Here is a 12,350-nt window from a genome sequence, read left to right on the forward strand (position 1 = left end):
GGATTTCTTGGGAGCATTACTGCTGGAGAAAACGTTTTTAACCGAAATGTTGGAACCCCTGCATCAATGTTAATATTTTAGAAGTGTTTTTTCCCTCATGTTTGCGTACTGTTCATTTCCTCTCAAAATGTACAGATGTACAGAACACCTCATCATATAACAACCATTGTTGTTTTCCGTCTTCCCGTGTACCATAACAAACCGGTGGACAGTAGCTTAATGTAAAGCTTCGATTAAAGTGGAAAACTTGGCGGACATATTCACAGGTTTTTATGGCAGAATTTCTGAATTTTGATACAGAAATGAATAATATGCAATGGAGGTGAATCTGACCCAAATTGCTCTTATCTTGACAACCCTTTAACATGCAGGCTAAACCAATCCACCGCAGCTAGGGGAAACACTGTATCAAGAGTGATGCACAATACCATCATAAACAGACCAACATACATAACAGTGGTCTTCAAATAAGTTTAAATACAGTTGAACACATATCGCCTTTCTTAAAACCATTAATTAAGGCTCCTTTATGTTGACTGACACATTCCGTGTACATGTAGGGGGAATTAACTGAGAATATTATGCATTCCTTTGAAGGGAATTCTATTTGAAATGAATGAAAGGTAAACATAGCCAGAGAAGTAGAAAGACAAAGCAGGAAGTAAACAAATAACAATCAGAAAATGCAATTGTTTTTCTACATTTATTGAAACTGAACTCCGGATTTATTGAAGCCTTCGGGGCAATGGCGTTTATAGACCTGGAAAGCACATTTGTGGTTCTTTTTTCTGAACAAAAAAAAAAAATATGCTGTGCTTGCACAGAGACTGTAAAGGGCTGTCCGTTATCTTGCCACACATTTAGCTGAGACCTGTGAGAGACAAATGTTCCAACAGAAAAGGCCAAAGCGAGGTCAAACAAATGAGGCGTAATTATCACCCAATACATTAGCTTAGAAAGTGAAATTATTTGGTAAACTGAATACTTGTTAATTGTATCCAGGCTACAAAGATATTTTGTTGACAAAATATTTCAAAATTTCCTGGCACATATCAACAGTAAAATATATTTAAGTGTTATTAATGTTATATGGTCAAGTTGAGTGCTTCGTAGATTGAGTGAGGTCACTGGACAAAAACATCAGGAAAGACTGTATGATCACAATTTAAAGACCTCTGAGTATACATCTCCAAACAATTTAACAAAAGTAAACAACACAAATATATGGCATTTGGGGTGTTTTTTTGAGGTAACACATAAGTCATACAGCCAAACAACTAGGATTACCTGTGCTGATTCTTCCAAAATGACTTTACAGCTAAATCACAAAGTACTACAGCATTCAAGCACAACATTATGCTAATTATCTTACTGATGTACAAATGGGAGTTGTAGTCCACATCATTTGTTTGACATCATTTCCCAGACATCTCCCAAAGATGTCAGTCCATTATGAGGCGGGGAAAAAAACAGGGCAGATCAGCTGGACATTTGTGCTGACAATAAAACAACAAAGATGCACAAAGTTATGCATTCAACTTGTTTTTTGTGTCCTTTCAACAATTTTTTACAACAAATTTCTATTCACCTTCAGACTAAATCGCAGTTCAACTAAATAGATCAGGACCTAGAACTATTAACTGGAAATCAGATTCACTATCACTTACTTAAATGCCCCAAACCAGATAAAGTGACATATTAACAAACATATTGACATATTAAACAAAAAAAAAAACTCTTTACTGGTATATTTCCATTAGCAAAAAGGCACCTCAGATCATGAATTTCTCACTCTTATAGTTTTTCTTACAGAAAGTGAACAGTCAACAGCTCAACCAAAACAGAATGAAAGGAGCAACTAGAAGGAACTAGCATAACTAGCATAGGCTGCATGCTCTCAGATATTTACCCAAAACATCAGGCTTCTCATCAGAGCCTTCGCTAATCTCAGCTCTGTCCTGTTTGAGACTTTGGCTTTGACTGCAAGTTGTACAGCATGTTTTCAGTGTTACCGCCTGCCTCCTACACACACACACACACACACACACATGTTCAAAGACAAAGTGGATAAACTACTTGGGGATGGGAGTTGATGGTTCCAGATCAATCAGGAAAACACAGATTTGAATGCCTAAATGTCTCTGGAGGCCACTAGTATTTCACTTCTTTGCCAAACATTCTCGCCTGAAATCAGTCATCAGAGTACAAAAAGCTCTCTGTGTGTGTGGGTCATATGCCCAAGGCCCTCTTTCACTGTTAGAGACATTTAGGGTCTGAAAAAAACAGTGTTTCCGAATTACTGTGGAAGAATGCAGAATAAACACATGCCTGACGTTGCTCAGCTCCGTTTTGTTGTTTTGTCAACCCCACACCCCCCCCCTCCCTGTCACACACACGTACATGCTGAATAAATACGAGACCGCTCGGGCCACAGAGAAGGACACTGAAGACAGATAAGAGATTGAGAAAGACGGATATGGACGAAAAGAGAGTGAGAGACAGAGAGATGGAGAAAGGAGAGGGAAACAAAGCGAGAGAGAGAAATGGAGAAAGAAAAAAGAGAAGAAGGGACAGAATGAGAAAACATCCAAGAGGAGTGGCTGATGGTCTAGGCTAAATGTGGGTCAGACAAACCCGGGTCAGGGTTGGTGGGGGTGCTTTTATCCCAGGCCAAAGAGAGACCTTGTGGCCGCTCCTGTTGATTCACATTTGCCAACAGCAGAGGTAGGCTTACTATAAGGCTACAGGGAGGATGGAGAGAGAATCATATATAAACACTGTGCCCGGGGTGGGAAATCTATAATGTCAGTCTCTTGGTGATCCAACCACTGTGAACATGATAGGGATGCTACAGCCCTCTACACCATCACCTTTCCCCACACTCATCCACCTCCGGGTCCTCCCACTGGGACATCAAGCCTTTCTTTCACCCTTCTTCTCAAAGGAAAGTCCAAACCAGTCCAATAATATTCAGAAAAACCCCCTTTCTTGTTAGAGTTCCTTTTTTGGCGTGTAGCAGGGCGGGGGCCAAAAGAGGGGCGGGGTGCTCTTGCATTCCCTTAAAACCAGTCTTCCTTCCCTCCTCCTTCTTGTCTTCCCACCCGTCTGTTTTATTAAATTATTCTGTGCCTACTTGCCCCTCTTGCCCCGGCCCTTCCTGCCGCCCAGCCTGGCGGGCGCGGGGGGGGAGGGCCCAGAGGCGATGTTGATCTGGCCCTCCTGGAGCTCCTGGCGGGCGGCGGCGGGCATCTGGCTGATCTGCTGCTGCGTCTCCAGGTAGAACATGACGTCGCGCAGCTGCTCCTGCAGCTCGGCGATGCGGCCGTCCTTGTGCTCGCCGCCCTCCTGCGCCCGCCGCTCCTCCTCCCGCAGCTGCGCCTGCAGCTGCGCCTGGTTGGCCCGCAGGCAGCGGTTCAGCTCCTGCTCCTCCTGCAGCTCCTGCGACAGCTTGCTCACCCGCGAGCTCAGCTGAGTGCACCTGAGAGGGAGGGGGAGAGGAGGGGAGGGAGGAGAGGGAGGGAGACAGAGGAGGGGGGATGAGGGGAGAGGAGGAGACGGGCAAGGGAGAGAAGAGGGGGAAGGTAGGGAGAGAGAGGAGAGGGGAGAAGGAGAAAAGGAAGGGTGGGTGGGAGAGAGAGGGAGGGAGATGAAAAAGAGGGGAGGATTGATGGAGGCAGGGGAGGGACAGAAAAGAGAGAGGGAGGGAGAGGAGAGAGGGCGAATGGAGCAATGGAAAAGGAAAAGGAAGGGAAAAGAAAGGAGGGAAGGACAAATAAAAGAAGGGAATGGGGTAAATAATGGCAGGAATGAGGGAGAAAACCAGAAATACCGTACACAGCCAGCAACCTGGAACAAACTGGTGCCAATCAGCCAGTGTGTTAACAGGGTGAGCTGGTGACTGAGACGCTGGCCTTTATGCCATCGAGAGCTCGGCTGGAACCGGAACAACACCACAGATCTCTCAGAAGTTATCTGCTGAGCCAGGATTGGCTGGAATACGAGGGGAGGGTGAAGCAGAAGGGGCGGAGTCTTACTTCTTATCCATGGACTGCTTCTCCTTGACCAGGTCCCCGAGCCGCCGCTCCAGATTATCACATTTATCGATCGTCTCCTTGAACTTGGCCTTCATGTTGTTGATCTGAGCAGACAAAGGTGCTTAGAAAGGCAGTCTCTCTCCACAGGAGATAGATTACACATGACGCCTGTTTTACATTTTCCTGTTTACTAATGTTGATAAAGACAATTTATTACTGGATTATTACTATATCATTAAAACGTTGTTGTGTAATAATATTTTTCAGAACCTTGCTTTTGTCAGGTCGAGCCCCGTTTCAAAAGTACAACTGCAACACTCAAAGTACAAAAGCTGTTTACAAACCATTTGAATGTTTCTGATGAAATTCCAGACCAAAAAAAAAAAGTGACGTACAGGTTCCACTTGAAATAACCAATTTGTGTATGAAACTGTGGAACCCCTTCAGTGGGACTTCTAATGAATGGAAACCAGGAGACTTGCAGCTAAAGAAGTTTTATAAAACTGGATGGAAACGCTGCATGCTGTTATTCTCACCTCCTCTGCCGTGTCTTTTTCCAAATGTAAGATTTTGTTTTCCCAGTAAATTCTCTGGGAGTCCAGCTGGCTAGTCAGCAAATAAGAGTACTGTGAAGAAAAATGGAAACCGTTTTAGATAATGAAGCAAAAACACACAAAAAAAAAACCATTCTTAAAGACCCACTCCACTCAAAAATGTGTTTTTAAGTGTTGTTGTGTTGCTAAGCCATTTTCAGTAGTTTACTGAACAGAGAGTGCCCTACTCCACCATAACTGACTTTTCACTTAAATTTCCATTTCCTGTAAGCCTGAAATAACAATCCACAAAAGTGAAAAAAAGAGAAAAGCAAAAACAAAGACAGGCCAATACCTCCAGCTGCAGGGCGTCGATCTTCTCCTCCTGACAGGAGTCTCCCTCACACTCGTACTGCACCATCTTACCATCCGTCTTGCTGGCCACCAGCCGGTGCACGTAGTTATCTGGACAGACAGACACACAGAACACAGGACAAAAACATACACTTCAATATGATCCAAAAATGATTCATATTAATAAGTGTAACCATTCTGTTGTGCATTTACCAATCTTATTTCTACTGTGGAATTAATGGAATATGAGAAATACAGTGACAATAATGATGTACATTTTTTTGTAATGTAAAAAGGAGTTATAACATTTTAATAATGCTCAATTATAGTTAGCACAAATTTTGTTTTGTGTCTACAAGTGTCTTGTGAGGAGTCATCATAATGCATGGTGTAGCCGATGAGGTCATATCCAACTAAATTATTAATAATAATAACAATAATAATAATCAGCACACACAATAAAATAACAAGAATTATGTCATTCAAAAACACATTATTATTGCCGTTACATTGCCTATATTACAGTAATTCAACAATCTAAATAAGAACAGTGTATAGATAATACATTGATTATTGTGATACTTTCTGACAATTCTGCGATTTAAAAAAACGTTATGATTGTAATTGCACTGTCAATATTACAAAAATTCAACAAAACAAGAAATCCCCTCCCCTTCCACGTGCCCCGCCCGTACCCCCGGCGTAGTCCCACACGCGGTGGTTGGTCAGCTGCATGGCGTAGGTGTGCTGCGTCTCCTCGAAATGCTTGTAGGCGTGGCGGCTAACGTAGCGCCCACAGCCAATGTGGCCGCAGATCAAACAGATCCACAAGTTCTGGCGGTTTAGGAAAGGACCGAGAGAGGGAGAGAGGGACAGAAAGAGGGTGAGAATTTGTTTTCCTCAAACACTGTTTTGAGAATCTATCAATCCCCACACGGCAGTCACACACTTCACACAATGTCCCACGAGTGAACCATTCTTCACACAGTGGTCCCTTAGTGTGTCACAAACCGTTTCTAACAACAAAAAAAACAACACGAACATTTAAATTGAGAGAAAATGTTAGGGATAAAACAAGGACTCGATCCAGGAAAAGGAGGAGACACAGGAGTCCGTTACCTCCTGCACGCCACACTCGAAGCATTTGTTCTCCTCCACGGGTTCGGGGGTCTGGCAGTACCTGCACACAGGACACCTGGGGGGGGGACGGGGGAGAGCGGTGAGCGGTCTTATATACGGCTGGACACAGGTCCCTGTCACTCTACGCACAAAGAGATGGCACTGGTCGTGGTGAGAGCCAGTGGTCATTGTGTATGTGAAGTTTCGCTCGAGTCACATGGTCTGACAGCACAATGGGGGGGGGCACGTGAACCCCCTCTCACACAGAAAAACACAGCGAATAGAGGGAAGGCCACAATTACATTTACATCTAGCGGAGGAAGTGAGTAGAAGCAGCTCAAACTGCTGAATAGAGCGGGTGAATGAATGTGAGCAGCTGATCGGATCACTGCTGCACTGAATGAGCCAATGAGAGATGAGGACTGTGGAGTGTGAAGCACACTAATTGTGAATGCAGTGTGATGCTAGGGGGAGACCGTGTGTGGAGTGTGACAGTATGTACACTCAGTACATAGTGAGTGTACATAGAGTATGATTCTGTATGGAGTGTGAGTCTAGAGAGAGATGGTGGATGGTTTGGAGTACAGTGTGTCAGAGGTTGGATATGGTGTGGTAGAGGTTGGGCGGTCTGGGGTGTGGTTGCATGGCGGTTTTGGGTGTGGTCAGATGAACATCAGCTGGGGATGGGGTGGGGTTTTACATAGAGGTTTGGGGTATAGTGTTGGAGAGGTTGGGCGTGGTGTGGTAGAGGTTGGGCGGTCTGAGGTGTGGTTGGGTGGAGGTTTTGGGTCGGATCAGACGAACGTTAGGTGGGGATGGGGTGGGGAGGTTTGGGGTATGGTGTGGTAGAGGTTGGAGGTGGGGGGTGGGCAGGGCAGAGCGTGGGCGGGGCCACTCACGAGGCGTCCTCCCAGCGCTGCAGGCACTGACTGTGGAAGCTGTGGTTGCACAGCGTGGTCAGCACGCCGTTGACCGACTCGTCCATCCGCTCCAGACACACGGTGCACTTGGGCAGCTCCGTCAGGTCCATCACCGGCAGGCTGGCTCCCTGCAGCGGGGAGGGGGCGGGGCGAGGGGCGGGGCCAGACCAGGAAGTGGCACTCAGATTGGCTCAACACACAGAACAATGACATAGTACATAGATTCTATAGTGCCACTAGATACTCCACTTCATTCAAGAAAGTTTCTCCCTACCAGAAATCAAAAAGCCTTTTCCGATTTTCGTAACACAGATTCTACAGACCCACTAAATACAAAGCTCTGTGTTCTTAACACTAAATGTTCTGTCTCTTTGCTGCTGAAGCAGAATTATTCCAATTTTGTTAGTCTTCTGAAAATTCATTAAGAGGTTTCACTGAAGCAATACACTGGTAATGGATATTTTGTACTGAGATATAGCATCAAAACCTCCTGTTATCAACTGTTACCTCCAGTAGTTAAAGAGTAGAGAGAAAGGCAGGAACACATGAGTAGAGTATCTGGTTAATGTAAAGAATCTGTGTGGTGTCAGGCCCCTCCCCTGTCTGCCCGTCTGTACCTCCTCAGACTTGATAACCTCGGCCCTCTCCACGTAGACCAGCTGACAGACCGCGTCCTCGATGGAGTTGAACTGCCGGCCGTTGCAGGCGGTGTAGAAGCCATCAGCGTCGGCCTGTGGAGAGAGGCGGAGCCAATTGCCACACCAGGAGAGTTCTCAGCCAATGGGCTGTGTGCAAAATACCAGGGGAAATAACCTCCAAGCCGTAGCATTAACGCGACTAGACTGCCATTCTTGGCCTGTCACTTCAAAGAAATTCCACTAGGCCGGTGATCAAAAATAAAACGAATAAAAAAGGATGCTGATGTCCTGAGTGAAACTGGTGGTAAACTGGATTAAATGAAGGCAGTGATACTGCATCTTTACACCATTGTTACTTTACTCCAATGCTAAATATTACAAAGGTCACTGTGTTTCAAAATAATTTAAAGATTACCAAAAAAGTGCACATTTCTAAAAAACCTATTCTGGAGACTACCGTCACATGTTAACGACAGCATCTTCATCGTAGGTCCTCATAACACTGTTAATTATAATGTTGATTCAACAAACAAAAAGAGCCCAAACTAGCCTCCAGATAACGTGGCTGCAGGGGTGCACAACCAAGGCACTGCTGAAAGGGCATTGCCTAACAACAAATTTACCTGATGTTCACTGCAGTATTAGACCAATCAATGAGACTCTGGTGCTGATGAGGTGTAGGATCCAGGGTATGTGAGTTTAACCGTGTAATCAACAGCTGTAGTTGCTCAATGAAGTACTGAATAACAACAAAGGCAGCAGACTCTGCAGCTCCCAAGCACCAGGACTGCAGACCCTCGTATCAGAAGGATCTTGTCCACTCTCACCTGAGCGCTGAACTTGACCAGCACCATGTACTGGTTGGGCGTGGAGTCCCGGATGATCTTCATGTGCTCCATGACGTCGTTGTAGGGCGCCACAAACCTCATGAGGTCGTGACTGGTCATGGCGGCGGGCACCGTCAGGATGCAAAGCATGGCGCTGCGCCGACCGTCCTCCGTCAGCGATGTCATCTTGCTGCGACGGACACAGGACAGACGTCGGTGTAAAAACGGCAACCCCCAACCCTCCGCCTTCCACTCCCATCGGCTTTGAGTGACGAGATCGAGTTTCCCCTGAGAGGGTAGTGTCATATTCCTCTGGCAGAACTACAGATGCTGGCAGACTGCATGCAGCAGCAAATACAGACCATACTCAGCTCACACACAACAGACCACCACCCTATCAATTCACTTTTCGCTGCCGTTTACATTGTCTGTTTACTGCCAGCGTATACCTAATAGCCCCTTCTCCCCAACAAGTCATAGTCTGCTTTAACACTAACAGATGGCACAGGGAGTCAGCCAAGGGCTTTAAGATGGATGACAGGAACCCAAACCCTCATCGCTAAGGAGATGCACCTCCTCCCCATCCATACTAGCACCAGCAGACCCCGCCCAGTTCCCTGACACCTGGGAATGGCCAGCATTTCAAATACATCTATGTATATGAATATATTTGAAATCTGCATGTATGTACATGAATATCTGCATGTATGGACATTCACATACGCATGCATTTGCCTGTATATATTTTATATTTACTACAAGTTATTCACCCACTTTTTTGCACAGTGTCTGTGCACCACCTGCCAAGCAACCTAAATATACACTCCATTTTGTATATGGTTTATGTTTTTTTGACAGTATTTTGTGCTTCATACAAAGATGACAGTCCATCTGTGCCTGGCACTCACTTGGTCTTGTACAGGTGCATGATGCCGTGGACGATCTCCACCGAGGGGTTCCCGCTGAAGAAGGAGATCTGGTCGGGCAGCTGCTTGGAGGGCGAGTCGGGCAAAGTGACCCCCTCCGTGGCGTCTTTGGGCCCCCCGCTGCCGGGCCGTTCCTCCGAGGGGCTGGGGCTGCCCCGGGACTGGGGGCTGGCCTCCTCCCCTTCGCCCGCGTCCCCGGACTCCGGACCCCCGCTCTTATCTGTTCCCCATTCCACAAAAACACACCCAGTGATGAAACGCACACAAACACATAACTAAACACGAGCTGCACATCTGCACTGCTGGACACATGAAGGGCCTGTGTGTGTACTCACAGTAAAATACCCAGTGTTGATTCAACTCTAAAGGCCAATTCATGGTCCAGATGTAGCATACACGGACCGGACTCCGCTGGGGTCTGCGCGGTCAAAATGATGAAATAGCGGAACTCAGCGTACGTCTGCCTGGGCATGTCCGCGCTAAGCTCAATTTTTGTGACCGCGCGTACCTAGCGTACGTGTACTGGTGTCACACAAATCATGGCTTGGTATGAAACTGTTTCATGCATTTCATGTGGCACGGGAAACACGCGGTGATGCGAAATACACAAAACAGACATGGAGTCGACATTTCAAGAGAGACTGGCAGAAGAGATGAGGAGGTACAGGCACCTATACGATTCATCCCAACGGCATTATAAAGATTTTCAGAAGAACAACAATTCATGGGGAGAAATAAGCACAACGCTGGGCAAGGACCCGGCCATGTTGTTTACAGTCTGTAACTTCCGGCAGAAAAGGAAAACGACGCGCAAAGACTGTGGGAAATGTAGGGCTTGGGTATGCGGTGGTACGACTGGAGACACCTGCGATGAAAGGGGCGAACAGGAACTGCGGTGTCCTGCTCCCGTCACAACGCGATAAAGCGCGCCTATGTACTTATAGACTATGTAAAAGCCTTAAGAGAGTACATACGATACGAGTGCAGAAGGGACCATGTGCACTCTGTAAGAGCTGATTTAGCACTGAAGATTTTACTGTGCTGGTTTTATTTTCAGAAAATGATTCTGGCTTCATTTTTTTAAGAGATGTACATGACAGTTCTGGCTCACTTTTATATTGGACCAAAGTAAAGTGTTTTCACCATGACTACGTGGTTTCGTCTGCATGTGTCACCTTAAACTCAACAACCAGTTCAGACCCAGCAGACCCAGAGTTAATTGTGCAGTGAAAATGAAAAGAAGTAGGTCCTGTGGCTTTCCAGGGCAAGGGTCCAGAGACCCTTGGTCTTGGAGTTCTGGATTCTGAACTGAATTCTTACCTGTGCTGTGGTTGAAGGTCTCGATCACCATATCCGTCATAGCCCTGCTCCCGATGTGCTGGTGTAGGACGGCCGTCCGGTCCAGGTCCGACTTTCCACTCAGGGCGACCTTGGCGGACCCCAGGGCCCTCTCTTTGAACTCCTCCTCAGACATGTCTGCGGCTGCGGTTGGGCGTGAGGCGAGACACGGGTTCAGCGTGACAGAATCGACAACGTGGAGGCTATGTTTTTAACATCACCTTTTCCCCTCGGACGATCCATTACCCCCTTTCCCGACCGGACGCCCCGCCCACCCCCGCACCTGGCCCCAAAGCCCCAGTTCACTGCCTCTCGTCCCGATCGCGCGAGATTTGATTTATTCCTGACGTCCTTGCCAGGACTTAAAAACTGTATCGCAAACGCGAGCGTGTTGTTTAGTTCTCGCTGTTGCCTTATTGAGTCGGAAATGCTTGTGGTTACACACTCATCAGACATTTTTCTGGAACCTCGGAGCTATAAATACAGCAGGTCAGAGAAACTTATCTTATTTTTCAGAAGAGTACCAAATCTAAATTCTTCAAACTGCCAGCAATGTACTCCAGTTATCTGCTAGGTGGATTACGGTTAGATTTATAAATCAAAAAAGGTCATTTAATGTTCGGACGACAGAGGATCTTTTGTGTCTATTTTATTTTATTTTTTTAATGAATTTCTTTTTGTGAAAGCACATTAAGAAGGGTATTCTCGTTCACTCCATTCCATCAGCAGACTTCTCTGATAATATTAACCATTAGGCTTTTTAACATTTCAGCGCACTTTCATAACTAACTATTAACTTAGCCACACTGATGCATCTTAAATAGATACAGTAAGCACACTGACATCTACCTTGCAGACTATCTATCACATAATAAACGTCCAGGTTATGCAACACAGCACTAGCAGTGCTCGCATATGACTTGCATTTTCATTACTCTCGACACTGCATTAGCGTCGTCATGCCTTAACTGTTGGAACTAAATATAAGTTCAAGATAATGTTACCTATAGGTAGCTAAGTTGCAACACATAATTAATTTAACAACCAAAGCTGCTTCTGCAAGAGTCAGATATGATCTAACTAGGTTAACTTGTTTGGCCTATATTTTCATTCGCTAAATAACTAACATGGTCTTAATACATTTTTTTCAAACAATATTCAGGACATGCACTCACCGGTGTACTGGAAACCTTTTGGAAACAGAGACTCGTCCGCAAGCTCCAAACGGATTACAACCAGTGACACACTCATGTGTTAATATTAATATGACGACACCCCAAGCTAGCTACTGTAAAAAAGGAAGGAAAACCAACAAAAGACAAAAACAACAAATAAACGACACCACCCAAGCGAGCTTAGTGACAGAAAGGAGGTTGTCTTTTAGGACGCTGAACTAGCAGCTAACCAGCTTTCAGACACCTCATACACCTATAAATACAACCATCAAAACTGTGTAATGCCAGCTAGCTACAATAATAAAGAAAGCGAAAATGACTTCCGGTGCTCACATAATTTACAGTTTCAGAATAAAAGACGTGGGTTCAATGTCGGGTACGATTAGAAGTAAACGCAGGCAGAAGAAAACCATCGGCTTCACAGTTTTCAGTGCATAAACATTCTATTGACCAGTCACATTTCAATAACTCTAAGGCATAGAGTTT

The 12,350-nt window shown here is 45.6% G+C and overlaps 1 protein-coding gene across 1 annotated transcript; it reads right to left on the bottom strand.

Moving 5' to 3' along the window:
* Positions 1-689: 689 nt before the first annotated feature.
* brap (BRCA1 associated protein) lies at positions 690-12,180 on the bottom strand. Its single transcript, XM_064307277.1, has 12 exons — positions 11,865-12,180; positions 10,672-10,833; positions 9,334-9,571; positions 8,426-8,615; positions 7,578-7,691; positions 6,940-7,088; positions 6,041-6,116; positions 5,617-5,755; positions 4,923-5,032; positions 4,571-4,660; positions 4,035-4,138; positions 690-3,478 (listed from the first exon to the last, which is right to left on the bottom strand). The coding sequence occupies exons 1-12, from the start codon at positions 11,938-11,940 to the stop codon at positions 3,130-3,132; spliced, it is 1,797 nt and encodes a 598-aa protein (XP_064163347.1). The 5' UTR covers positions 11,941-12,180; the 3' UTR covers positions 690-3,129.
* Positions 12,181-12,350: the final 170 nt, after the last annotated feature.

Source organism: Anguilla rostrata, chromosome 14, assembly GCF_018555375.3.
Source record: "Anguilla rostrata isolate EN2019 chromosome 14, ASM1855537v3, whole genome shotgun sequence".
NCBI lineage: Eukaryota > Metazoa > Chordata > Actinopteri > Anguilliformes > Anguillidae > Anguilla > Anguilla rostrata.

Coding starts and splice junctions, on each gene's coding strand:
- brap (XM_064307277.1), bottom strand. CDS start 11,940: ATGAGTGTGTCACTGGTTGTAATCCGTTTGGAGCTTGCGGACGAGTCT. Junction 7,089..7,577: donor AGGTTATCAAGTCTGAGGAG/GTACAGACGGGC, acceptor TCCCCGCTGCAG/GGAGCCAGCCTGCCGGTGAT. Junction 5,756..6,040: donor TCGAGTGTGGCGTGCAGGAG/GTAACGGACTCC, acceptor CTAAACCGCCAG/AACTTGTGGATCTGTTTGAT.